This window comes from Cuculus canorus, chromosome 1, assembly GCF_017976375.1.
Source record: "Cuculus canorus isolate bCucCan1 chromosome 1, bCucCan1.pri, whole genome shotgun sequence".
Classification (NCBI taxonomy): Eukaryota; Metazoa; Chordata; class Aves; order Cuculiformes; family Cuculidae; genus Cuculus; species Cuculus canorus.
In genome coordinates this window covers 90,910,164-90,936,871 of record NC_071401.1, presented here as the reverse complement: position 1 = coordinate 90,936,871, position 26,708 = coordinate 90,910,164, and the positions used below count along the sequence as shown (strand labels likewise).

At 45.6% G+C, this 26,708-nt stretch overlaps 1 protein-coding gene across 4 annotated transcripts; it reads left to right on the top strand.

Annotated features, from left to right (window-relative positions):
* The first annotated feature begins 50 nt into the window (after positions 1-50).
* On the top strand, positions 51-25,923 carry DIPK2B (divergent protein kinase domain 2B). Of its 4 annotated transcripts, XR_008452868.1 has the most exons (7): positions 51-459; positions 5,374-5,638; positions 11,059-11,232; positions 12,975-13,263; positions 14,433-15,363; positions 18,850-19,007; positions 21,296-25,923. XR_008452868.1 is itself a non-coding variant. In XM_054083482.1 (6 exons), exons 2-6 carry the CDS (start codon positions 428-430, stop codon positions 14,771-14,773), a joined length of 1,101 nt encoding a protein of 366 aa, XP_053939457.1. In that variant the 5' UTR covers positions 51-199; positions 327-427; the 3' UTR covers positions 14,774-15,880. The 4 variants fall into 4 exon arrangements, 2 of the variants coding, with proteins under 2 accessions (XP_053939457.1, XP_009559190.1); XR_008452869.1 differs by lacking the exon at positions 18,850-19,007 and having other exon boundaries at positions 21,296-25,922; XM_054083482.1 differs by lacking the exons at positions 18,850-19,007; positions 21,296-25,923 and having other exon boundaries at positions 51-199; positions 327-459; positions 14,433-15,880.
* Positions 25,924-26,708: the final 785 nt, after the last annotated feature.

Below are 26,708 nucleotides of genomic sequence, written 5' to 3'. Positions count from 1 at the left end.
TCTGCATCCTCCATGTATTTCCTTCTCCCCACCCTACATCGTATCTTTCCCACCCAAACCTCAAGCCAATAGAGCCAGTGACCAGCTGGCAGGATGGGGACTGCAGCAGGGTCTCCTCCACCCAGCGTGTCTTGCTGTGTTTCGGGGCTCACTGCTGCAGACTGAAGTCATCAAAAAGAGACTGAAAACACAGAGAGGGGTAACTTGCAAAAAGCAGAGCTCTTCGCTACTGTAGATGGGGCACTGGATATGTTGCTTTTGCATGGGAGTTGCCGAATTGTTGATGCTGCTCCTGGTTTTGGCTCTGAACTGTAACTCTTCCACAGCAGCAACAGCTTCTCCAACGGCACCCCACGTCAAACCCAGCTACAGTTTTGGTCGGACCTTCCTGGGACTTGATAAATGCAACGCCTGCATTGGGACATCCATGTGCAAGAAATTCTTTAAAGAAGAAATAAGGTCAGCAACTCAGCACAGTAATTTTTAAAGCATTTTACATAGCAATTTGAAAGTCACCCAAGTACTTTAAAGAGAGATAGTGCAAAAAGTAACTTAGAACCTGTTTGCCATTACTGCACTTAGTATTTTAATTAATGTCTATAAGCTATTGTTTTGTTTCTTTGCTTTTAAAGCCACGTGAACATAGTCAGACTTCAGTCCTGAATTATAATTTGAAAGCAAGAGTAAATGGCACAACTCTTGGCAGAGAAAGTGGCTCTGAAACCATTCAAGATAGTGATAGGGGAAGGGAAGAGGGAAGGAAGAAATAAGTTTGTTTAGATGTACTGGAAATATTTTATTATGAGCAGCTCAATAAAGGCGAAAGGGCGGGTAGCTTTGTACACTCTCAGCTGACTAAGTTAACTACAGGCGTATAAACTTGTTATTTAATTTTGTACCAAGTGCAACAACGCAGATGTGCGGAATTTCACATGTGTATTAACTAAGATCGAAAGTGATCTAAACCTGGCTGAGGCATAATCACTTTCGCACATCAGGTTAACTATTCATTTGAAAATAGATGAGGCTAAATTATTTGTACAGTTTTGGGAGGTTTCTGTGAGAACTCAAAGGCAGAGGCAGAAACTGCATCTTCCTTGAAGTCAATAAGGCTTATGCTGCCCAAGCAGTCGTCAGACTGATCCAATCAGTTTTAGGCTCAAAAGCAGAGCATATCTGATGACAGCAGGGAAAATGTTGTAAATGTGTTTGAGGAGAAAGTTAAAGGCAGTGCTTGGCAAAGGAAGGGTTTATTGGGTCTGATATGATTTATAGAGCCATATGCAGTTTCTTTTATAGATGTAAAAGCCTAGGGGAGAAGAAATGATTATAGTAAATGGTATTTTTAATGCTATAATGTAAGTAGTATAATAGTGGACAAATCACCATTTTTGTCTTAAACTATCCTATAAAATGTAGCATAGTAAAATCATAATGGTTTGTCTGGAAAGAACTTGTAATAATGAACATCCATCCTTGCCTTGCTGCAGTTGGAAAAAGGCAGCTAGTGGCTGTGCTACACCAGAGCATCCCTCACCAGGGTACATCAGGGGTCCCAGCCCTCAGCAGTTTGCTCTCTTGGCTTCCTGTCTCTCCCAGCTTGCACCAAGGGCAGTGCCAGGCCATGCAGTAAGTAAGGTGCAGAAGCACTAGGGAGAGCTGGGCTAGCAATGCTGAGCTTCTCCCAACCCAGCCCAGGCTCCTGTCTTAAAAAGCAGGATGGATTTACAATCAACTGAAAACAACTGAAAACAAGTGTTTTCAGTTGGCTGACAAAGGCTGGTATGCTTTCGCAGGGTCTGGGGGTACATTTAGGGTACAGGTTGCCCTACATTTTATTCTTTGAGGCAGGGTGGCACAGGATCTGGCTCCTACCCCATGCCCCAAACTGCTGTGGCCCCTTCACCACATGCTCGTGCAGGGCTTTTAGGGACCTGTTGCTGAGTACCCAGCAGCTTCTGCATACGCAGGTTGTTGCAGGTGCACCACTTCGGTTACTCGCGCTCAGCTGCTGGGGAGATTGGGGTCGTGCAGCTTCCTTCAACCCTGCCAAAAATAGCAGTAGCCTTCTGCAGCAAGCAACTGCCTCCGGCTGGCTGGTGGCCGGCTGCGTATTGCACCAGGGCGCAGGGAATAGATACTACGTGAGCAAAAGCAGGAGGTTTCCACACTGGCTTTCCTCTGAGAGATAGCAGGGAAGGGGTCTTGGTGTGCAGAGGGTCTGAGCAGGTTCTGGGAGTGAAGAGACACGTACATGTGGGAGCATGATGCTTCTGCCTTGGGGAAGGCAGAGGGGCTTCCCAAACTAGAGACTTATGTTTATTCTCTCCTGCGAGCCTGCAGTTGGCTTCAAGCATTACTGTTATTTGTGCAGCACACAAATAACGCAGTTCTGCTCTGAGCACTTTGGAAAGGGTATCTTTTAAAAATGTTCTCCTGATCAATCAGTTAGCTTCAGGTTTTTCTTTGCAGGGGTTAAATTTGCTCTCCCACTTGATTTCTTGAACAGCTGGGATTTTTCGGCAAGTGGAAGGATAAATGGGGGAAGTTTCAGTGATACTTAGTGCTCTTTGACCCATCCCTGTGTACCTTTTCTCATGTTGGCAAAGGTAGATTGCACTTGCAGCTTCTCTGTGTTAATCCTCATTAAAACAGGCTTCATTAATTCTCTATCATTTCCGGGAGCTGCAACACGCATTCACACTCAACTAAGAAAGATGTGGGGTTTGTTCCCAGAAGGGCTGGTGACTCATCTTGTGTTCTAATATGTTTTACTTCCCTTATCTTTGCCTAACTTTATCCATCTGTAAATGAGAATACCAAAACCTGCCTACCAACCGTCCTGAGAGCAGAGTGCAGCAGAAGTTTGCATAAAATATTAGATTTTCAAAATACTGCAAAACTGAACTGACCAAAACTATTTGCAGACTTGTGTCTACACTGGTGATGTATGAGCTTTGGCCAAAAGTAATGGGAAGGGAGTTTGAAAAAGCTGGAATGCTTTAATTTGATGCTTTTTTAATACAGCATTACTTAATTTTTGGTTTTAAGACTTACTTCATTTTAATCTTTTAAAAAAAATTAAAACTCCAAATGGAAGGAAAATTATTTTGGCTGAAACTAAATACTTCATTTCATCCAAGAGAAAAGAAAAACAATCTTGCTTTTCTTCAAAATTTCCTTCTGGGTTGAACTAAATCTGTAATCTGTGACTGAGTTATTCACACAGATATTACTGAAAGTCTTAATTAAAGCACATTCAGGCCCTTAGCTAAAAGGCTTCATATAAGAGTGAATTATTGTTACAGCACAACTTGATGATGAATCTTGAAAGTATCTAGCAAGTGTGCCAGGCCATTTCTGCACTGCCCAGAAATGATGCCAAATACAGAATAGCTGCAGCCCGTGCCAGGTTCCCAGGCCTGCGTGGCTCTCCCCTAGGAGCTCTGCAGAGGAAATTGTTCTATCCACCCTCAAATTAACGCTCAGCCCTGGATTTCACACATCCATGCACTCTTTGCATGCAGGAGGCAGTGCTTTGCTGGTATCTGCCTGGAGTGAACTCCCCTGGACACACGTGCTTGAGCCAAATCACAAGGCAGGTTTGTGCTTAACTTCAATAAATAAATAAAGAAAGAGAAACCCAACCCATAGCTACCTCTTCCCTGTACGTGCCTGGCACACTGTGCCTGCTTTGCCGATTAGGCACTGAGAGGGGTTGTGATGCACTACAAATCACACAGAGGCATAGCAATTATTCTCTGCTCTTTAGTCCTAGCTCAAAAACAAACAAAACAAAAAAAAAAACCCAAAACCAAACAAGGCATTCATTTTCCTCTTAGATGCCCTAATTGTAGGAAAAATTCAATTTCATATTTGGCAAAATGCCAAAATGACCAAAATGCCTGAACTTCCCAACCTGCTTGTGCAAAGGACCAGGCTCCTTAATTTTATATAAGCCTGAATATCCCCTGCAAATCTTTTGAAGGAGGCACATGGCTAGAGCCAAAAACCAAAGCAGGGTGAGCACCAGCATTCTGTGGGGAAGGGCTTTCCCTGCCCTAGACACTTGTGCTTGACCCAGAGCTGAGTTGCACTGTGTCCATAGAGGGGAAGGGGAGCGAGGCATTGCATTCAAGAGTGGTTGTGAGGAGCTGCCTGGTTGGGGTCTGATTGCAGAGAGCAGCTAGTGTTGCTGAGTCATTTATTTGCCTGAAATCAGAGGAAATTAATCCCCCCAAAATTTCTGTGTGCCCAATTCCCCAAATGGAAATTGAAAGGAAAGATCATCTTCAGCTTTCAGATCTGTTGATGTCTTTTCCTCCAACTCCAGCTAGCCAATACTTCAGTGAAACTCTTGCCTCTCCTGTTTCGCTACTGAGCTATCGGCTTTAATTTATGGTGAGGTTAAATTAGAACATGCTTTCTTAAGCTCTTGGGGAAGGCAGTTGGGGCAGGAGGTTTTAGAGGCTGTGAATGCATGACGTTGACCAACGCAAAGTTCAGAGATCAGCCGCTTTCCAAGAGCGGGTTACAGACATACTTACAAAACAGGCACCATGCTCCTTAGTTCCTGCGTGTGTGACGCGTGCGTGGGCAGGGCTGAGGGGGCTGCTGAAACAAAAAAAAATTGTCTCAGTCTAATTACCCAGCCCATATGCTCCCCTCCTGTGCCTGTGTATGGGGAGCAAATCAGTGCAAGATCTCCATAGCTACAATGGTGCTGCACACCCAGGGCACATGTCCCCTCATCCACTCCATCACCCCCCAAACTCTGTCACTGCATGGGGATGTCACTCATCCTGGATGCTAAAATACAGCCAGTAACGTTGTGGGGGACCTATCAACCCCAGTACTGAGTAAGACTGCCACATGAAAAGAATAGGTCATTTGGGGATTCCCAAATACATTTATTGCCAGGAAGTTCTGTTCTGCAGGGTCCCTGAACATGTGGAGTACTCCTGGTTTGGGCCCCTTTCTCCAGGATTAAGGATATTTAAAATCTCCAGGGATTCCTGTGAACCAAAACCCTGCAGCCCTCTCCCTTCCCTCCCTCTCTCTACATGGCACAAAAGACCTCGTTTGGGTATTCTTCCCTTCCGCCCCGTGCCACAGTTCACAACAAGGGACGGTTTAAGCAGAAAGTGGAAACGGACATATTTTCCCAAAAAAAAAAAATTATATTTTCCCAAAGTATTATTCCTCGGCCAACGGCTTCAGAAGGCTCACCCCACCTTGATGCCTTTGCCAAGTGATAGCAGAAAGCCCCTGGGGCAGCATGCAGTGGAGCAACCGTGGTGGCTCTGGTGCTGGGCAGGTGTCCTTGTGGCTTGTTAACACGTTCTCCGTGGGGCTCTCGTTTTGGTTTGGCAGGTTTGACACTTGGCTTTCTTCTCATTTAAAGCTGCCCCCCAGCTACCTGCTCAGCTACTTGGGCAACTACACTGATGATGCCAAGAGCTGGCGGATGGTTGACATCACTCGGCTGACCACCAAGTACCAGCATGACCGGGCTGACAAGCGCATCTGCGTCTCCCTGCTGAAGACGAAGACCTGCAGCCTGGAGCATGCCCTACGCCGCACGCACCGCTTTCAGAAGTGGCTGCGGGCCAAGCGCCTCACCCCCGACCTTGTCCAGGTCTGTACCCCATGGCCTCCTGTGCCCCACGCCAACAAGATGGGGAGGGAAGAATGGGGACAAAGAGGCCCAAGGGGGTGCATTGCACTTTGGCAAGGGGGAAGGGTCTGAAGAAGACATGGCTGTGACTTGCCAGGTAGAGGGTAAGTCTGGGCAACGGCTAGGTCCATCCATCCTGCCCCAGCTAGCGGAGAGGAGGCAGCCCCATCCTCCACTGGCCAAACCGCCCACCCTGAGGGAAAGGCAGAATGAGGCCCCATTGGGAAGATAATCACCTCAGGCACAGAGCCGACCCTCCTACAGCCATAGGTAATGCCATGGCACAGCCTGGCCAGGGCTGGGGCTCAGCCACAGGAAGGGTCTAGAGTGACTCTCCACCAACAAAAACTGCACAGCCAATGTGTAGATTTCTCTCCACAGAGGTAATTCTAACCGTAACCCTCACCCTTATCCCTAAGCCTGATCCTAACCCTAACTCTAATTGGTCCCCACGGAATGTTGTCCCTACAGAGAGTTGTCCTATGGAGACTTGTCCCTTCCTGCACCAGGAAGGCAGGCACCGGCTCCCAGCTCCTCCTGCAGGTTAAGGCTAAAGGCACATGGAAAGCCATAGTGCCCACTGATTTTCAGCACAGGGAAAACACAGGGCCGTGTACACAAATGTGGGAACAGCATGAGTGGGGATATTTCTGTTGTTTTTTTCCAGTTTTCTCTCATGTCTCAGTGTCTTCCTTCCTTTCCTTCCTTTCCTTCCTTTCCTTCCTTTCCTTCCTTTCCTTCCTTTCCTTCCTTTCCTTCCTTTCCTTCCTTTCCTTCCTTTCTTTTTTTTTTGTCATAAAGTCATACCCAAAGGCTTAACTTGTACCTTGAAAGTGACTTTTCTGTGGGCCACAGATCAGGCAGCTTGGACTCCTTTCTGGTGGTGGCTGGTAGGGCAAACAGCATGGTCAGAGCTGGAGCCTCAGTTCCTCACCCACATGCCATCTACAGAAAATGACCTAGGGCGTGAAGAAGCATGCTGCCCTTTCTGTTGCAGTCCTGGGGTGTCACATACAAATCCAAGAGAGGACAGGGTATGTGGGTGTAGAGTAGGCAGGCTGCAAAGGAGAGCTACTTATTGACCACTGCCCACACCAAGGGATGCCATGGGCAGCCAGGGATGGCCACTGGCCACATCTTGCAGCAGCTACTTTGCATCTGAGAGCAAAAGTCCCCTCCCTAAATGCACACACATCCCACCACTCTATCTAAACAACAGCAAAGTATCGCAATATCCACAGAAAAGGGGCAGGGGCTACAGGTATAGGCTGGATATGCTATAAACAAGACCCTGAGAAGTGAAGAAGGATTATTCCAGTACTTCTCTCCCTTTCTAAGAGAGAAGTGGCTGTGAAAAATGGACTGGTTTTTTATTCTTTAAAGCCTACTGCTTCCTCCTGCCTGCACACTGCCTCATCTGCTCAGATTTGCTGAGTATTAAAGATTTGCTGCTTTAGGTTTTCTGCTTCTTTTACCCCATGGAGCCATAGGAGTGAGGAGAGCAGGAGGAACAGTGCCAGAGGTGGTGCATGAGCTGCTCTGAGAAGGACTCAGGTCACTGACAGCCCCACAAGGCAGTTCACCCTGAAGCTAGCACCCACCCAGGGGCTGAGGTGCAGGATGACACATGTCGGATAGGGCAAAATTCTTTGGAGCAAGGCTTTGGATAGTAACCTTTGGAGAGCAGCTTGGGAGTGGGGGGCAAATATGCATCACTTCAACTTAGAGCATCCCTCACCTGAGCTTGTGGGCTGCAGGCAGGGACTTGTCCATGCAGGGTGTCAGACAGCATCTCCCCAGGCCCTCACCAGCCATTACTGTCACCCAAGGCAGCACTGCAGGTGGCTGCAGGAGAGCAAGGTGAGGTGCCACATCCTAGGAATTGCTAGAGCTTCCAATAGGTTTGTGCAAAATCATGCTGCACCCACAGCAGTGCTGTGTGAAACAGAAGAAGTCAAGGGCTTAAAACTTCCATTTGCTGAGCTTAGTGAAAATTAACTGGGAAAATGTAGCTCTGTGGTGTATCAGATCTGCTGCAGCGTTAAGGCATTAGCTGAGCCCAAACTCTCCTCTTTAAAAGGTTCCTGATGTGCTATGTAATTTTCCCTACACTGCGGTCTCTGAAAGCGAATCCTTGGCTGAACTGGCTACACATACATGCATCACACAGAAACATGCACATGCAGCACCATTCAGAGACTCAGGCTGAGGTGCTTTGTCCTTGCACATATCAGGTTTCTCCCAGGTGCTTGAAATTCCCCATGCAGTAGTGGGAAGCTGAGCTGACCCCAGCTCCAAGGTGTCTCTGAAATGAGCTCCAGGGGTCAGTCTGGTGGAACGTGCCCAGGAACAAACTCCCTGGCACGTTTCAGCAACACCTGCAGCTTTTTAGATTAAGAGAGGGCGCAGGGAGAATGTAGAGAGTCCCACGCCTTTGCACATCAGCCTTGGGATTGCGCTGCTCATGTTTTCATGGTTCTTTGCTTCCATGAATTAAGAAGAGAAATGTAAACTGGAATATAAATCCTTCCTAACAGTGTATAGGCTCAAATACACAGGGGACCATAGCGATCCTGGGGCCTACCACTCCAACCTTCAAATTTCAGAAGCAATCGCTATTTAAGATTGGGCCTGTGCTCTGTAAAATGGCTGCTGGTGTCACGATGGTCTGAATCTATAAACAGCCTGCGGCAACAACATTTCAGTTGTACAGTGTGTATGAGTTTGTACACAGGACCCTCCTCAGCCCACAGCCCTTCTGTGTGGGTCACCATAATGTGAACCCCCAAGCTGTCTAGCCTCATAAAACCAGGCATCCCCTTCCTCTGTGCCCACCCCACCTACCCTTCTGAGAGCCATAAGCCACGGAAGCGCCTCTGCCTGCACCCCAGCCCAGCACTGCTGCTCTTCTGCTGTACTGGCTGAGCAAATGTGTGCACGACAGCACTAACTGTCAAAGGGGGTGTTTTTGGGGATGTCATATGTCACTATAAAAGCTTACCCGCAGCGGTGCTCTTCTGGCTTGTTTTTGCCCCCTCTCTCTTTTCAGAGGTGTTAACACGCACTGCTGATGATGTCTGACATGATGCCCACCCTGTTTCACAAAGCCGCAGTCCCCAGGAGCAGCTACCCTACTGATACCCTGTACGCCTCTCCTCATAGGTTTTCCTATATAGCAGCACCAAGGAAAGCTAATGTTCAGGTAATTTCTTCCCATAGAGCACAGAATTACAACAAGCCATAACGTGCTTGAATCAAAATGACAGACCATGAAGTAATGTTTTTTCACTTCACGCTGCCTGCTCTGCCTGACCCAACTATCAGCCATGCTAACTGCCATAGAGATTATTTCATGTACCACAATGGAAATCTTTATTGTACGCAGCAAAATTTTCACTTTTAATATCCAGCCCACCTTGGAGATGAGCAGGATTCACCTTGGATTCAACCTGTGCAGGAGCCCCAGCCAGACGCTGCTTTGCCCAGGAGCTCATCACCTCAAGCCATGGTGTATGCTTTTACTGTTTGAGGGAAAGAACAACAGAAAATCAAGTTAGTTTCAGAACAGATCACCCACAGGGCAAATTTACAGCCCTGCCTACAAAGCACTGCCTGGAAAATGCTGAAGGCAGATAGATGAAAGCAGTACCAAGGTCAAAATTCAGCCATTTTCAACCCCTTTCTCTAGGATGTACTGTTTGAAACTGTTGACTGGCACCACAACCACCTCCTGGCAGATGTGCCAGCACTGTGGTTACATGGCCAGCACACATCGCTTTGCTCACAGAGCATAGGCAGCAGCAGCTGGTACAACTTAGTGAAGAATGGGCATTACCAAGCTCCCAAAGTCAGCTTGCAGACCTGCAGCCTCTTTGACCCTGCACTCCACCATCAGAGATGTGCTTTGGAAAACCTTTTGGCACAAACTGCATCCAATCCAGGAATAGGACAACACTTCCATGCATTCCCTGCCACTGTGATTTCTATTCCTGCTGTACACTCTTAAGGGTCTCAACATTTGCATTGCAAAGACCTGGAGGAAGAAAGGATTTCTGACTTTGGCTGCAAATATTTGCATACATGCCGAGCTCTTCTCCACCATTTATCTCTTCCTTAACTAAGCTCTGTTCTGCTCATTTTTTCTCATTTCTCCAAAGGGAAAGTGATAGTCAGCTACAAAACACCTGCAAGTGCTGTGAGACAGAAATCCTTTCCTCATTTCTTCATTTCATTATCACGGCAGGATAATTAAGTGTTCTATGCCAAATGAACAGCTCGTGCAGGAAGGGCTGAGACAGACCTACCCCAGAGTAACCAAATGACTTGGGGTTATCCTGAGTCAAATCTTTGCTCTCAGCATGAAGAATGGCATGGAGCAATGTGAGCTCCAGTTCCCTTTCCTGTGAAGCATGTCTCCCAGCCATCAAAATATGAAAAATCTGGAAAAGTAAATTTGATTACTGGGATCATTTGGAAGAAAAATGTTTACCAAAGACACAACTCCTTTCCCTAGCAGAGGCAGGGTAGGACAGCATTTTGGCTGCACAATGGGTGACTCTCCATACATCTGTGCTCCCTGAGTATTAAGGAAGACTGACTTTAAATCAAAGGTATTTTTGACTACAAAGGTATACCTTTCTATGCCATTTATCCCAGCTATGGATTGCTTGTGCAATTTTATAAGCCAAATCTCCAAATCTGAAAGGTGAAACGCAGTGAGGGTTGACTCTGTTAGCCAAAGGGTTCTTTATTTGTTGCTGGTATTTACAAAAAATACACACAGGCTATTCAAATTTGGTTTTGATAATTAATGCACAAGTTTATCAGAGAGAGAATATATCCTGTGTTTGTACCCATATTAAGTGTTTATTTACACTTTTAAGGCATGTTTACTGACCTTAGCAAATAATACTTCCAAGAAAGCTGTTCACAGGTTGAACAAATAGCGAAGGGATCTGATGACATTATTTAATGAAAGAAGTGACTCACCAGCTTAGCAACACGGAGACCTCTACCAGCAAACTGGTGTGCCATGACTGGAAACCCAGGCAGGGGAAGGATGCCTGCCAGTGCAGAGCAGTGTGGTACCACACAGTCAGGGGAAATGTTTGCAGCATCCACGGCTGTGCTGCGAAGACTGGGTGCCATTTTGGAAACCTGAGTTGGTAACAGGCTTTTTGGGATGGCACAGGGGTTTTTCCTAGGAGGGGATTGCTGTAGAGATCCCCTCATGTGCCTGTACCCATCACCAGGTGAGCCACAGAGGGCAGAGGTGCAGTGGGTAGAGCACAGCGGTACCCATACCCTGGCAGAGGCCAAGAACATTGTGACATTTCAGGATGGAAAATGAACATCTTTGTCCTGTTTTCTCATCTTGCCAGGGTCTGCCTAGCCCAATGCTGCGCTGCCCATCCCAGCGTCTCCTGGACAGGATAGTACGGCGTTATGCTGAGGTGCCAGATGCTGGCAGCATCTACATGGACCACCTCACTGACCGGGACAAACTGCGCCTGTTGTACACCCTGTCAGTGAATTCACACCCTATCTTATTACAGGTACGTACCACCTTGCCCCAGCTTGAAACACCATGTGCAGCTCCTTGCAAGTGAACCCTTGCATGAGATATGTGCCAGCCCCCAGTTGCAGAAAATTCCCAGGTCTGGCATTTGGCAGGCTCCCTAGCCTTCATAAAGCGTGTTTTTTTTCTATGAGGTTGGTTAGCTGAAGCCAGGCAGACTCCTGCGGTGCTCCTTGCATCAGCCTGTGAAGCTGTGGAGTGATACAAATGCCAGCCCTTTAAATAAATCAGAACCCAGACAGGTTATTGCACTGTGAAAGGCAGAGTTTTACACATCCCTGATACTTAACAGTGCTATGTTTGCATTGCTAACATATTACTCAAAATTACAGCCAGTTTGTGAAAGAGAAAGCATATGCTTTAGTGTGGGAGGACCAAGATGTAGTGTTGAGGTTGCACATGGAATTGGGGAGCACTGATTTTCCAGACTCCATGTGTCAGTGCTGATTTTTCCATTTCAGTGCCACTAGTAACTAGCTCTGTGGCAAAGTGCAGATTTGCAGGGGTGTTTTGTGGAGTCCCTAATATAACTGAGCTCTGAGTTTGAAGGAAGAGACTTGGAAGCCTTTGCACCCTGTGCTGACCTGCCTGGCATGTGGCTCTGCCCTTTCCTTTCATGTCTCCTAGGGTGTATATTCACCCCTTCCCACCAACCACCGCCCCACCTTTAGTCCTCCTTGTTGTTTCCTGCAGCTTTTTTACATACTACAAAGAGAGGCTGTGGTACATCTGCCTCCTGCCTTGGGGTCACCGCTGCCCTCAGCAGCGCACAGGGTTCTGCCAGGTCCCAGTGAAGGGGAAAGGTGCTCATGCTCTGGGAGTCTGCCAGAGGTCATTCAGCCATCCTGGCCACAGCTCTCTGGGGCATGAGGCTGCAGCTCTCATCACTGTATAAAGATGGGAATGCAGTTTAAAGAGGTGAGAAAAAGAAATGGCTTGATTTTTTCATGGTTGCCCAAGATGCCTTCACAGCAGAAAGAAGAAGTAACCTTAAACAAGACATGGGATGAGTTCAAAACCCTGCGGAGTCTGGGGTGTTGGGGAGACAGACAAGTTGCAGTGTAAATGGCAGAAAGATTTGTGTTGGCACAGCTCAGCAGTCCTGCAGTTTTGTCTCCACCTGGGATAATTGCTCTGCTAGCACAAGATGCAGTGATGCAGGGAGCCCAGCCCAGGTGCCCCCACTGCAGCAATCACCCAGCACTTCTATGTCCAAGACTGCAAAGTCTCTTACAAAATGGCCTGGAAGTTCTTACAAAGTAGAGAAAACTGCTTTAGCCTCTCATCACCTCCAAGCCATGACTTCAGCTATGCGGTGTTCATGAGGGATCTATCAAAGGTTCCATAAAGACACCTAAAATTAGTTCTTATGGACCTAAAATTTTCATGAATTTGAAATCTATTATTATCTTGGACTTTCTGGTTAGTCTCCCTTATGAAATAGGTCTTTAAATATCAGATTCTTCTTCCCTAATTTAAAAAAGAAGGTGGGGGGAAGGCAGCATAACTACTCCGGGACCGAGCAGAGCCTTCCTCGGCTGTTGGGAAAGTCTGGGGTGAGGAAGGGTGGTGAGCTGCTTTAGAAAGCAATGACACTGTCACTGCTGCTTGAAGGTGGCCAAGCCACTCCAAGGTCCCGCGGACAGGAGGTGGGTCTGCAGGCAGAGTACGGCGGCTAGAGGGCAGGGGTAATGTCACTGCTCCTGCTCTCCCTTGCAGATCTTCCCTGATGTGGAGGGATGGCCTTTCCCTCGGTACCTGGGCTCCTGCGGGCGGCTGGTGGTCAGCGCCAGCACCCGGCCCCTGCGTGACTTCTATGGAGCAGCCCCTGAGGTGGCTGCTGACCTTGCCCTCCAGCTCCTTGCTGTCCTCCGCTCCATGGGCACCAACGACCTCAACTATTTCTTCTACTTCACCCACGTGAATGCTGGCACCTTTGGCGTGTTCAGCAATGGGCATCTGTTCATCCGGGATGCCAGCACGCTGGGGATCATCGACAAGGAGGAAGGTACTCAGCAGGCTCCATGGCTGCGCATCTGTCACAGGAGGGCTCAGCAAGACAGGAGAAACAAATCTTTCACCTGCTACACTTGGCTCTGCTGCTGATTTTTTCCAATTAACCAAATATCGCTTGCTAAATTAAATAACGAAAACTTCGTGGAGATACTTGCTGACAGCAAAAGCATCAGCAGCTCCTGCCATCCTGTCTCTGAGTTGGGAAGGTGACAGATGTTTTGTTTGTGTGGCCAGTGGTTTGGTGACTGACAGTGGGCACTTATGTCCTGTCCGGCCCCTCTGCCACTGGCAGCAGCATTCAACATGCGTGATGCTGGATGCTCTCGTTTGAGGTCTTCCTAAATCACCTCTTAAAACTTTCGCACATGTTGACATTTGACAACTTTACAAATGTCAGTATTTCTAAGCAGAAATTTTATGACTTCATTTATTTTAAGTATTGGGGCAAATCAGGCTGTTTTAGGTGCATTTATCATATTAACTAATAATAATTATTGTAACAACAAAAATCCCCCTTTTGTCAGTTATACACAAAATTAAGAGTTGCTGTTCACTTTTCACAGGTTACATGGGTCTGTGCCTGGAAGCAGAGCTAGTCAAAGATTATTCCTCCAATAATTTAGCAATTTCATTTTGAACATTCAAATTTTCAAAAGGCCTTTGCTCAGCTCACACATTCAGCTGAGTAGATTTCAAATATTCAAAAGCAGCTGTCAGAGAATTTTCCACTGGGTTTCTTCTTCTTGTCCCAACAGCTGTTACTGTTGACTTGACTCCAGCTAGAAAATTGTTGTTACAATTTAATGATTTGGGATAACATGGAAAAATTATGGGTTTGGCTATTTGTGGCAGATTTTTGCAGGAATGCCACATTTTAGGTTAGTAATCCAGTTCTTCTTGCATCAGCTTGACTCAACAGACTCCTCTCCACTTCCTCTGTCAGGCTGTTCTGCAGAGCTCTGTCATTCAGAAATATATATTCAGGAGTGAGAAAATCGGTCCATGTGCAGCTACAGCACAGAATTCTTTGTGGTGAAAGATAGCCATATGCTTTAGATATAATGGTAACAAACCCCATGTTAATACAGTGGTAGAGACGTATGTGATTACCCAAGATTTCACTACCGTGATTCTGACAACTGGTTTAATTGTCTCTAATAGGGAACCAGCTGATTGACAGCCAACAGGAGTATAAAGATATATTTAGCTGCTTGACTGTGGACTGTCAGTCAGCATTTGTGTCCTGCAACTCCATCAGAGAGAAGCACAGTCTTGTCATGGTGTGTCAAGAGCTTTTGCCTAAGCTTCTGAAGGGGAAGTTCCTGCAACCCGTGCAAGAGAAAATCGACAGCTTCTTGCAGCACTGTGCCGGTGGCTTTGCTGATGACCAGGGGATCAACGAGGCGATTGCAATGCTGGCAGAGCTCCTGAAACCTCTGCGGTCTTGTGATTCCCGTTTTGCCTACCGTTACCCTGACTGCAAATACAGTGACAAGTACTGACGACTTCAGAGGAGGCATACCCTGGGAAGGACTGGGGCACTGTCAGCTCCCTGCCAGTGCAGGAAGCAAGAAGGAACCAGGGTAGCTGGAAAGAGGTGAATCAGATCAGGGGCTTCCTATCAAGGTGGAAGAGAAAGGAGAAGAGTGCATGTGGGATTTCTCGTTCACCTCCCAGACATGCATTTCTTACAATGGGATGCTAGACATGATGTAAGGCTTATGGATTATTAGCACTATCATGAGTGACAGAGGCAACAGGATTAATAAATCTTTTTCACGTGCTTTGGCTTTGGAAGAGTTTTACACACCCTCCATCAAAAAGAAGCCCTCTGAAGGCAGCACATTCACAATTAGCTAGACAGAGGAGATTGTTACCAAGAAAGTCTTTCTGATCAAGATGATACGCACATAACACGGGATGGATGGAAACATTTAAGACTTTCTTTGTAGGAATATCTAAATCACAGATGAACTGAGCCACTGGATCATTTCCATATCATAGCCATCATGGATCACTTCTATAAAATATTTGAATTTTATTACTTTTATGAAACACGGAACAGAAAGACACAAGCAACAGGATTAAAAAGGTCCCATACATCTTGACACTTAGTTTTTCTAATTCCCAGATATAACTACTTCTAGTCTTTCCCATGTTGATGGGCAGTAACTGGAGACTAATAAATTTTCTTGTTTTAAGAAAATAAACACCTCTGGGATGTGATTGTCCAGTAGATATTTTCACTTTTGTCTCTAAAGATAACTGAAGAAACCATTTCTACAAAACCATTTAAATGGGAAAATTACCTTAAAAGGAGAAACAACACAGGCAGAGGATGAGAAATTAGTTTAGCACGAGCCCAATGACACTTGCTGAACGCTCAGTGCTCCAGTGTAGGTGCTGGGACACACTCCATGAGTTGGGGAGGTCTAAGTTCTGACCAGCAAGAGATACAGACATCCTCATCCCTTTTCCTGTCAAAGAAGGAATCAGTAAGCCAGTCCCCAAGGAAATTCCTCTGGCACCTAAAATTTGAGGTGGTGGATGTTTCTTTCACAGCAGCGGCCAACCCAGGGCTAGATGCAGGCGCCTCATTTTCAGAGGGGGTATGTGTTGCAAAAATTGCAGAGTTACAAAACACAACTTTCTTACTTCACAGCATCTCTCAGTCTCTGTCCCATTACTCCCTGTGGGTCATCAAAGGCCCACACCAAACCTTCCCTGATGCCTAGGGGACTGCCAGACTTCACTTGGGTTTCATACTTTCTCTTAGGATCCAGGTGTGCGGGAGCCACCAAGCAAATTTTGACTGAGCTGAGTAAGAAACCAGACTTTCTGGATTTCCCATAAGTATTTTCATCAAGGAAACAGATTTCCTTTAGCCATGGTTCAAAAAAGAAATCAGTAACAGCTTAAAAACAGAAAAAAGATGTGAGTACATTTGCATTGCTAATCATTGTCTGGAGTTACTGGGAGCAAGAATGCAAGTCAAGATTTTGTGTTGGCTATGGAGGGACTTGGTGTGTGCAGACCATCAACCTGGGCTTAAAGTCAGGTGTTGCAGACAGATTAGGCATCCTAAGCCACACACAGGTCTGACACTGGGAAAATGTGACCCAGGACATTTATTTTGCCTTTCCTCCTCATGTAAACTACCAAGTGCACCTTTCACCTCTCAAGAAGTAGAAGCACTGAAAATAATATGTAGGTAAATTTAGCTCCAGTCCCAGATGGTCCGACAGCAAAAATGTTTAAATATACAGCCTAAGCTTTGGATGCAGCCCTCTTTCTTGATTTCAGTCTATTTCTACATCATGGCTTTCTTCCAGTAAGAAAAATATGTCCTTTGCTGAGATCCATAAGGCTGACTAACAATCTGTTTTCAACAGTTTTTCTTGAATCTGTCTGCATCTCTGATCTCTTGGTCTGTGATTTTTACCTAATAGCTGGGTATTAACCCTGGGCCTCTTCCCATTCAAGTCTTCCCCTCAGTGCCAGAGGCTGGCCTCCTTGTAGAGCATCTCTCTGCTGTCAAACGAGCCCAGGAAAATGCAGAGGGGAATCCATGTGCTCAACACCAGAGAGAACGGCAGGAGCAAGCCCAGATCTCTCAAGTCTAATCCATCATAGAGCAAAAGATCTGAGAGGTTTCATATAGGCTTTGGGCTGGGCCCTGATAACTCATGATTCTGAAACTCTGGGTGTAAGAAATAGAAAAGCCATGGTCTTACTCTGCTGCTGGACTCAACGAGCAACACTGCAGCAGAAGTTGAGGCACATGGCATCTATTTTTACACAGCTTGATTCAGAGCGTTTGAAGCGGAAAGGAGTCTCCCAACTGGTTTCAATGGACTTCGGTATGAATCTAAAACAAAACAAAACAATTAAAAATATTAGAATTATGAATTTAAAAATTATTAAAGCATTGGGAGCTGTGTTCACCAACAGTTTCCCTTCAGACATGTAAAACCTCATATAAAATCGTGATTAGTATGCCAGCCATAAAATCAGACCATGGCTCAGAGAATAATAATTTTCCTAAACTAAATATCACTTCCCTATATTTCCCTGGCCTTGTTTTTTCATTGCCAATTTTTTTCTCTTAGTATTTTCTTTTTTCTTGGCAGTCAAGCCCCTGAAGCAGTGCCCACCCTTTCTGCCAGCTCCAGTCAAACCTTGAAACACTAGTAGGCCAAGATCCAAAAGGATGTGAAATTAATTTACAAATGGCAATTATTTTAAACCTAATCCTTCCCAAAAGAACTCTCGAGCAATTTTTTCCTCTCTGTGTTCAAGTTATTTCTAATGGTGGCTTTGTGTGAGCCTTTGCAAACTGTTCCTAATAACAATTTAAAATGTTTCTGCAGCAGGAATGGCAGTAGAAGCCTTTTACCAGTTTTGCAGTCAGCCTCGGAGCTTCCTTTATTTGTGGGTAGTTTGCAGCTGCGTTTATGTGCAGATTTTTATTGTGTGTCTCTCTTACTGAGCCATATCCTGCATGGTTTTTAAGTTTTCATGTCAAGAGGTTTGTTAAACTGTATTTTCTGTCATATTTTTTCCTAGTGGTGTATATTAACACTGTCATTTCTCAGGGAATAAACTGAAGAGGGGCAGATTTAGACTAGATATTAGGAAGAATTTCTTCACCATGATAGTAGTAAGGCACTGGCACAGGTTGCCCAGGGAAGCTGTGGATGCCACATCTCTGGAGGTGTTCAAGGCCAGGTTGGATGGGGCCTTGGGCAGCCTGATCTGGTGGGAGATGTCCCTGCCCATGGCAGGGGGGCTGGAACTAGATGATCTTTAAGGTCCCTTCCAACCCAAACTATTCTTGGATTCCACGATTCTATGATTCTGTGAATGGGGTCTGTGTATGGGCAGACCATAACAAGCAAGAGTCACGGTGTAGTTCACCGCTCCTCTGCGTACTACACATTTAACTGCCTCCTGCCCCATACAGCCCTTTGGGAACATTAGATTGTATTTTTCATTCACACCACCCACCAAAGGTAGAGCACCCAGGAAGTGTTGGCTGAAATGGGTCTTCACCACTGAATGTGGGAAGTTGGTAAAAACCGGTTCCCCTCCATGAACAATGCACCCAGTGCCTATTAGCTCTGCACCCTCGCCTTCATTCAGCCACCTCTTGCTCAGATGCGGCTGATGCACAGGGGAAATGGCATAGAGACAGAGCCTTTGAAGTGGCCTTATGCTCCCAAACATCACAGGTACATATCTGGACCTCCTGTCTGAGCCGTTCTGACACTTCCTGGCTCCTCCTGATCAGCACCCTTGGCCAGGATGCTGAGTTTTACAGGGAAAACCCACACAGGTCTTTGAAGTCAAGGTATCTGGTAATAAATTACCAGGCATCTGTTAATCAGAGTACCCAAGGCCTTCTAGCAGGGGACACTTCCATTATGACTGGTTGGAAGTCCACAGCTTTTGCGAGTAATAATTTCTTGCCTCACTTTGCATCTCTTGGGCATGGCTTAGGGTGTGTTAGGAATGGTTGGACTCTATGATCCAGTGGGTCCTTTCCAACCTAGTGATTCTATGATTCTTCTCCCACCAGTCTCCCAGCTTCCCACAAGGGACTATCCAGAAAACATCACAACATTTTGGAGAACTTGGGATCAGCATTCAACAGTTTTTGTCCACTGGAGCAGCCAAATGAGCACATTTCTTGCAAGTGTCTTTCCAGCAAGCGCAGCCAACAACAGATGCTTGCAGGTGCTTTTTATTTGCCTTCCAATATCCTGAGATATTAGGATGCACTTAGGTCTCATTTGCCAATTAATCTTTATAGAGAGGTGCTCTAGGTACTTTATCCCTAATTCTTCCTATGTGAAATCTCAGCTTCTCCCATTATGACATAAATGTGGAAAGTAGAGCTGTAACAAAAATATTGAATGTCACAAGATGTTACAAAATCACAAGAGCCAGCACCACAGTACTCTGAACTGGACCGCCAAGACACATTAACCTGATTAATAGCTGAGTCTATCTGCCACCGTATCCTACGTTTCTCCAATTCGGTGATGAAAGGACCTTGGCAGCAATTCTGAAGTTAAAAACAAAAAAACCCATTAATTTCAGGGAAAGGAAAATTAAATTAAGACAGGTACTCATGTCAAGCTCATTGCGGGGTTTGGGGAGGAGTTTCTTCCGTACGGATTAGAAAAAAATGGCCAAGCTCATCTGCTGTCCTCTGCATGAGCATGGTCTCAGCCAGAGTGTGTGGGTGGGATTTTAGCACTGCTCCTCAAGGAAGACTTGAACAACTGACAAGAAACCCACAAGGAAGGGTGAGGATGACCTAGAGGCCCAGAAAAATTAAGGGAGAGGAAAAGACAAATGGAAAGCTAGGGAGGGACACAGGATTGAACAGTTAGAAAGAAACAATAAAAGGATGGGGCTAAGCAGTTTGTTTTTCAGTGATGGATAGGAATGTGAGCTTAGGGTAGAAGTAGGCTAGATGGGCACAGAAATGGGTTCTGGAGTTGCAGGATCTCCACCATGGGGACACTCCAAGCAATGCAATGTGGCTGCATGTGGCACTGGACTGGGCAGGAGGCTGGCCCTAAGACCACCAGAGATCCTTCTGCATGCAGAGGGTGGCCATTGAGAGGCAAGACCCCTCACTTTGGTTATCTTTATCATGTGTAATGAGCTGTTAGCCCTTAAAGCTGTGGTCCATGCATCTCACAAGGAAACAAGACCTCCTAAAAGAAGAGATGCTACAGGTGGCTGTATCCAGAGAAAATAGTGGAGTTGCCCAAGTGTGCATATACCACCAGAGGGAAAGGGACAGCAGCAAGAAGCCAATTTTCTATTTGAAAAAAAAGAAATCCCGTGTTTCTAGCGTAGTTTTATTTTCTGAATTTTACATTTTTGCTCTTCTGGACCAATGAGAGAAAGATTTCCCTTCTTCACAGGTCTTCAGCTGGAGCTGAAGGATGCTCCTGTAACTTAGGCTCTGCTGCTGCTGGCACTCCTCACTTCTGTCCTAAGGCCCATCAAAATCCCACCACTGAGGTTCTCACCTCTCCCTCCCATCAGGCTGGGATGAGGTTGGCTGCACAATCCCCAGCCTTCTCCTAAACTTTGAGGGGAACATGTAGGCAAATATTTTCTCAACAGGAAAAGGACAACGAGGTCCTGTGAGAGCCAGAGGTCATTCTTCACCTCTACTGGCTCCTCATGTAGTACCTCTCAAAGTCCAAACTCCTCATCTCTGTAAGAATCAACTGCCTGGGATTAGTGGATTTTTTTAAAACAAAGCTCTGTTCCTTGCAACATAGAGTACAAATGGCAATAGTCAATCTAAAGCAAATTTTCAGGTGTTTGAAAGAACAAGAATACACCATCCTCTTCCCAGGGGACACGGAGCTTTAAGAGAACAAGTTTGTCCAGTTCTGCAGTCCTATATCACTACTCAGCAAAGATGCGTATAGCTATAACCCTTGCCTTACACTGTTCATTTGATACACGCAAAGATATCTCTTTAGATTAACATCTATGGAAGAGTCAGGTGAGGTTCAGCATATTGTGTACTTTAAAAGGACCTTGTCAGTCATGATGATTTATTTTTTTCCCCTTCAAAATGTAAACATTCATGTGGATAAAGGCTTGTCAAATTCATTCCTCTAGTAATGCCTTAAAATAATGGGTTTTCTCTTGTTCTGAAAAAATAATCAAGTCACTAGGAATAATCAGAGACTTTTCACAGGGGGTGAAAAACTTTCTCTTCATATTCTTGGTACAGAAAGAAGATCACCTTTGGGTTTTTAGTCTGGCTGAAGCAGCTGTAAACATTTGCTCATTTTTTCCCTTGCTATCTTAAGCTGGACATGGGGAAAAGGAAGTGCTCTTACATATTTGCACTAATTCCAATGGCAAAACAAAGCAGGGATTTGTGCACGTCAGGTACTGCTGAAGGACGAGAGGAAGAAGGTGCTGGAAGAATGAGGCTGCTTGGGGGAAGTGTTGGGATTAAACATCTTTTTTTTTCCTCTCAGGGTACCAGTCACCATTTCAGATATCCCTGAAGGGAGTCGCTGCATCTCCTTCGGTGTTTGAAAATGGAAATCTCTTCAGCAGGTGGGCAAGGGATGGGAAGACTTGCCCAGGTTTCAAGAAATTAATTATTTACTCCTCCCCATCTCCACTCATGGCACTGTTTGCTCTACCTGTTTCCTTCTGCTGGAGAGAGCGATCCCACCGAGTGTCTTTGTCACATGAAGACTGCACGGGATTAAACTTGCCAGGTACCAGAAGACCACAGTATCTGCCTGATGAACAAAACCAGGGCTGATGCCCTGTGCGCAGGGCCTTTCAGTCTAACGGCTGCATTGTCTGGAGAGAAACTTTGACAGAGGTTTCTCTTTGTGTCTACAAGGGTGTCAAAGAGAAAAAAAACCAAAACAACTGTGTAGGAAACACTTCTGCTGAATTCTGTAAGCACAATGACCAGAAAAATGTAACAATGACCTATTGACTCGCTCTGTCAATGTGCTTTGAGAAAGGCTCTCTGAAGTTAAGCAGTTTAATTTTTTTTTCCAACAGCAGTGTTGGTGTTATTGGTATTTTGCCTAACAAGAGGGAACATCTGGCTGCAGGGAGAGCAGGGAAGGGCTGGCCAAGTAGGACTGAACTTTATGGTTACACACTTCTAGGTAACAGCCAAGCAGAGCTTTCTAAAAATATAGCTTTTGCATAACTGAAGGATTGTATATGCAGTGATACAAAGTTACTGGGAAGGAAGGCAGAAAAGAGAAGCTTCTCAGTGGAGGACATAAGAACAAATATGACTTTGCGATTACACCAAAAATAGGAATATGTACCTCAAAAGGTCTAACTTCTCAGCACTGACAAGTCAAGGAGAAAACATAAAGAGCCAAATGCTGTGGAAACAACCAGGACTTTTCTATCTAGACCAGAGTCTTCGAAAGATAGTCAGTCCCAGGGATGTCTGTGTCCATGGGATTTTACGAGAAGGATTATTCATAAATTTGACAGAAACACAGATTTAACTGGTGGGAAGTGAGAGAGGACTTTCAATAGAGGCAAAAATTAATAATTACTGGAAAAGGTGTGACAACAAGGTCCCTCTTTTTCCCACTGCAGACCCAGATATGTGAGCACACCCATTCCTGCTCCAAGACACTGGCCCTGCTTCTTCTGGAGTAGGTGGGGGCGAAGACCCCAGGTGCAGCTCCCTAAATGACCTCCTGCTGCCCAGTGGAGGGATGCCATGTGGCAGATGAGTGAACTATCCTGAGGGAGGCCTTTAGAGGCCAGGTCTGCAGGTGCAAGGACAGCTGTAAGCTGCTTCATGACTTAGATTTTTAAGCCATACATGAAGACCAAAAGGAAAGCCTGATCTCCTGTGATGTCTGCCCAAGTTTTTCTTGAAGAGCCGTGCAACAGTGGGATCCGTTTAAAAGCACCAAATTAGAAGCTCAGAGTAAATGTGTACCAAAAATAAATAAAAAGAAAACACACACACCCCAGGTGGCTAAACAGCAGCACAACAGAGCGATTCAAAGCAAAGAGACACCCTTCAAAAAGCAGAAATCAAATGCAGAAATTAGGCAAATTAGATGCAAGACTACAATAAGGCGGCCCCAGAAGAGAAATCCAAGAAGATACTTGCTAACAGTGTGGAGGCTGACAACAAACCCTTTCTCAAACACATGAGATACAGGAAGCCTGCCAGAAGAGCTGCTGTGGCCAGCACACAATCTCAGCACAAGGAAGCCCAGGGAAAAAAGAAATTGGTGTTTTGTAATGGTTTTCACAGGTGGTGTCTTGAAGAAAAAATAGTAGTATCTTAACAGAATCCGTTAAGAGCAAAATCGGGTAAAATGAACCCCAGTCTCCCCATTTGTCATGGTAAGGAGCCTATACATGGGAGAGGGTGGGGGACCCTGCGCCTCGCCTTCACTAAGACTTTGCTGCTGCTTCTCTGTAGGAGAGCTGACAAATAATGGGTCTGATGGAAATACTAACAAGGATTGTGAGTGAGGAACTCGGAATTTTCTGCCGAGGCAGGAGACATATAGGGTGGGTATGACCCCATTCAAGGCAGACACTTACCATGCGGGAGAAAACCAGGAGCAGAGCAGCAGTTTGGCCAGGGGGTCTGGGGAACTCAGGGTGCCACAGGAGCCTGGAAAGAGTTGGGTTTTCAGCACAGCACAGATGAAAATGTGATAACCAGATGGGCACAGGTGTCAGAGGGTTTTCCTGGGGGAGGACCGCCTTACAAAACAGCATGAGCCTAAAAAGAGGCAACTACAGAGGAAACCCCCACATTGGGGATTGTAGGGTGGTGGGAGGACATAACAGGAGAAGGATCTCTCTTCATTTTGTTTCTTACATTCCTTCCCAAACACAGCACTAAAAGTTTGGCCCAATGTGTCAGCCCAATTGAATTTCAAAGGTCGCAGGAAGGGCCGGGAGTGACATCCCAGCTTATCTCCAGGCACCCACTTCCAATGACCAAGAAAACACCTTCCTCAGGAGTCTTTAGCTTTAGCTTTGCAATATCCATAAAATTTAAGATGTTAATAATTCAATAATATTTATGAATAAAGTTATTGCAACATAGCTAGTAATGACTCACTGTCTTCTCAAGAAAACACTCTAATTTTCCGCTGATTTTCCCTTTTGCAGGGAAAAAAGGAAAACAACTTGAAGGAAATCAGCTTACCCTGATCCAGAGAAACCATTTTAAGATCAGTGTTGTGAGTGGGAGGGAGAGCGCTGCGTAATGGCACATGAGAGCTTCGAGACCCCAGATCTATTAAAACATTCATTTTCCAGTCTAGCTGCCTTGCATGCCTGGAAATGTTCATTCAGAATAAACTTTCATCATAATCAACAGCAAGTCGTCAAGCAAAAATGAATCCAGTTAATTTTAGACATCAGGAACCCTTGAGAGACCTTTTATTTCAACATCTGAAGCAGTTTTCAGTGGCTATATGTGGATGAATAAAGTTTCTCTCCTCTGATAGATTCAAAATCATCCAAGACAGTTGATGTGATGTTTGTTTTCTTTTTAGGGTTTGGAAACCTTAGGACTGGAGAGCTTGCTTTCCTCCCAGGTGAAACTGATAGCTCAGGAATCTATCCCCCCATCTGTCTCTTTGTGTCTTCCTTGGGTTTTTTTGAGAGATTAACTACCATGATATTGTTCTCTTGATGTCTCACCCCAAAAAAGCTTTGTTTGTGGCTGTAGGGCTGCTTGTCTTCTAACCACTTTCCTTCCCTTACATGTGCTGAGATTAACACCCCTCTCCAGAAGGACTGCAGAGACTCCAACTGCCTTGCCACTGGGCTATTACTCATTCCAGAAATGGGGACATTTGTATTTTCTGAACTGAAATGGAAGACAATTTTGGTGAGCACCAAGTGATGCTCCTCTGGCTCTGCCCAGGGACAAGCAGCCAGGGAGGAGGACACCTTTCCCCACCCCAAGATGAAGTGTAACCATCACCATTTGCTCCCGGGAGATGTCCCCGCTGCCAGGTCGCTGCTCTCCCCCTGGGGCTCAGCCGCAGAGGAGCTCTGCCTGGGCATTGCCCACACCCAGGCTGCTTTGGCAGCTTTGAAGAAAGAAGAAAAACTATTTGGAGATGTACCAGAGGAAAAACTTCCTCCATGTGCACGCTAAAGGAGACAAAAGCAGATTGTACAAAGAAGAATTAGGGAAAGGCCATTATCATCCAACTGCCGGGTCCTCTAACTCCAATTTAATTAAGGGTGCATGCAAGGCAGAGGACCTCACAGCATGAGGTGCTGTGCTTCTGCCAATGCCACTCCACATCAGATGAGATAAACTCTGCTTGGGGAAACTTACTATCCAAATAGATATAGCAAATATGTTACAGGAGGCAGAAACTGTGAAGGAAGTTTCACTGCAAAAAACGCAAATGCAACTTTTTCTAGACCATTTCTTATTCATTGGATCACAGTTTCCTTCTCCTACTGACCTGATAACCACTGCAGACCTCAGGGAAAAAAGCCATAATGAAATAATATCCCCTTCAGTAAAGCTCCTGTCCTACGGCCTTTTCCAAGCCCCCTGGAAGAGGAGAAGCTTCTGCATGCTGAGCTGAGTCCATCATGTCATGTCAACTGCACATCATTAAATTGAAAGATTTGCTGCATGAAGTCTCCTAAAACCAAGCAGAGACACAGAGGAGCCAATCAGGCAAATCCAGAGATGATCAGCAAGAGGAGCAAGATGCTTTCTGATGTGGGATGGATGTTCCAGGCAGGGCACTGTGGTGCAAGGGGGCACAGAGCCCAGCCTGACATGGGCAGGCAGCAGCCTCCTGTGGGGAGAGATGTGCAAATTGCAGCAGAGAGGGGAAAAATGCAACTGCATATATGTGTGTGGAAAGACCATATAGCTCCAGCCAAAGGAGTGCTTAGATTTTTAGGTCGATAACTTCGGGGATAAAGGATGGAGGCGGGGGAGAGAAACATGTGATCCATGTGGCGGGAACATGATGTCTCCAGTCAGCATTTTAGCATGGCAAAAGGCAAAGATGAGAAAACAAAATAAAGAATCACAGAGTAATTCAAGTTAAACCAACGCTTAAAATTGCATTTCAATAATGGGAACTAAGTTGGAGGAGGGTTGAAGGGACGTTAAGTCTTCACAGCTTTTAAAACTTTAAAACACTTAATGCCTTCTTAGACAGCCCAAACAAATGAGTCATCTTGCAACAAGACAAATAAATGCCTATTCTAAAAAGAACTATTTTTCTTGTATCCCAGTAGATTTGCCATTGTCAGTGACAGGCACAGATCTACATATAATATTGAGCTAATTTCTTTATCAGCTCCACTGGCCTAGAAGGTTTTCCTAATCCCAAATTCTTGCTTCCCTTTGAGCATTAAATACACAGAGAAGGTGATGAGCATAGCTGAGACACAAGGAGTGCACCAACACATAAAAAGGCTAAGCTAAGGGTGCTTGGCAGTGACAGCATGGAGGTAAATGTTAAGAGAAGATGATGTATTTTGAGAAGGAGAGATGAGCACAACCACTAAAAAGCACAAAATGAGCACATAAATCAAGCAAGACATTTGAGGAGCAAAGACATTTTCGGGAATAGAAAAGAAAGGGGGTTTCTTCTGTGGCAGATCTGTAGCTTGCCAAAGTAACTGGAGAAGGAAGGAGGTGCAAAAAAAGACACAGAGGAATGAGCAGCTCTCCCTCTATGCAAGATTTTTTTTTTTTTTTTCTGTATTTCAACGCTTTGAAAGCAAACACACCACCCAGCTTCTGGAAAAATGAGAAGAAATGTACTTCCCTTCCTCCAGTCAAAGAAAACTCCACTTTCTTAACACCTGTGTCCAGCACGGCCCTGTATCCACTGTCCCTGCAGTGCATGAGCCTTCTGGGGGTTTGCTCTG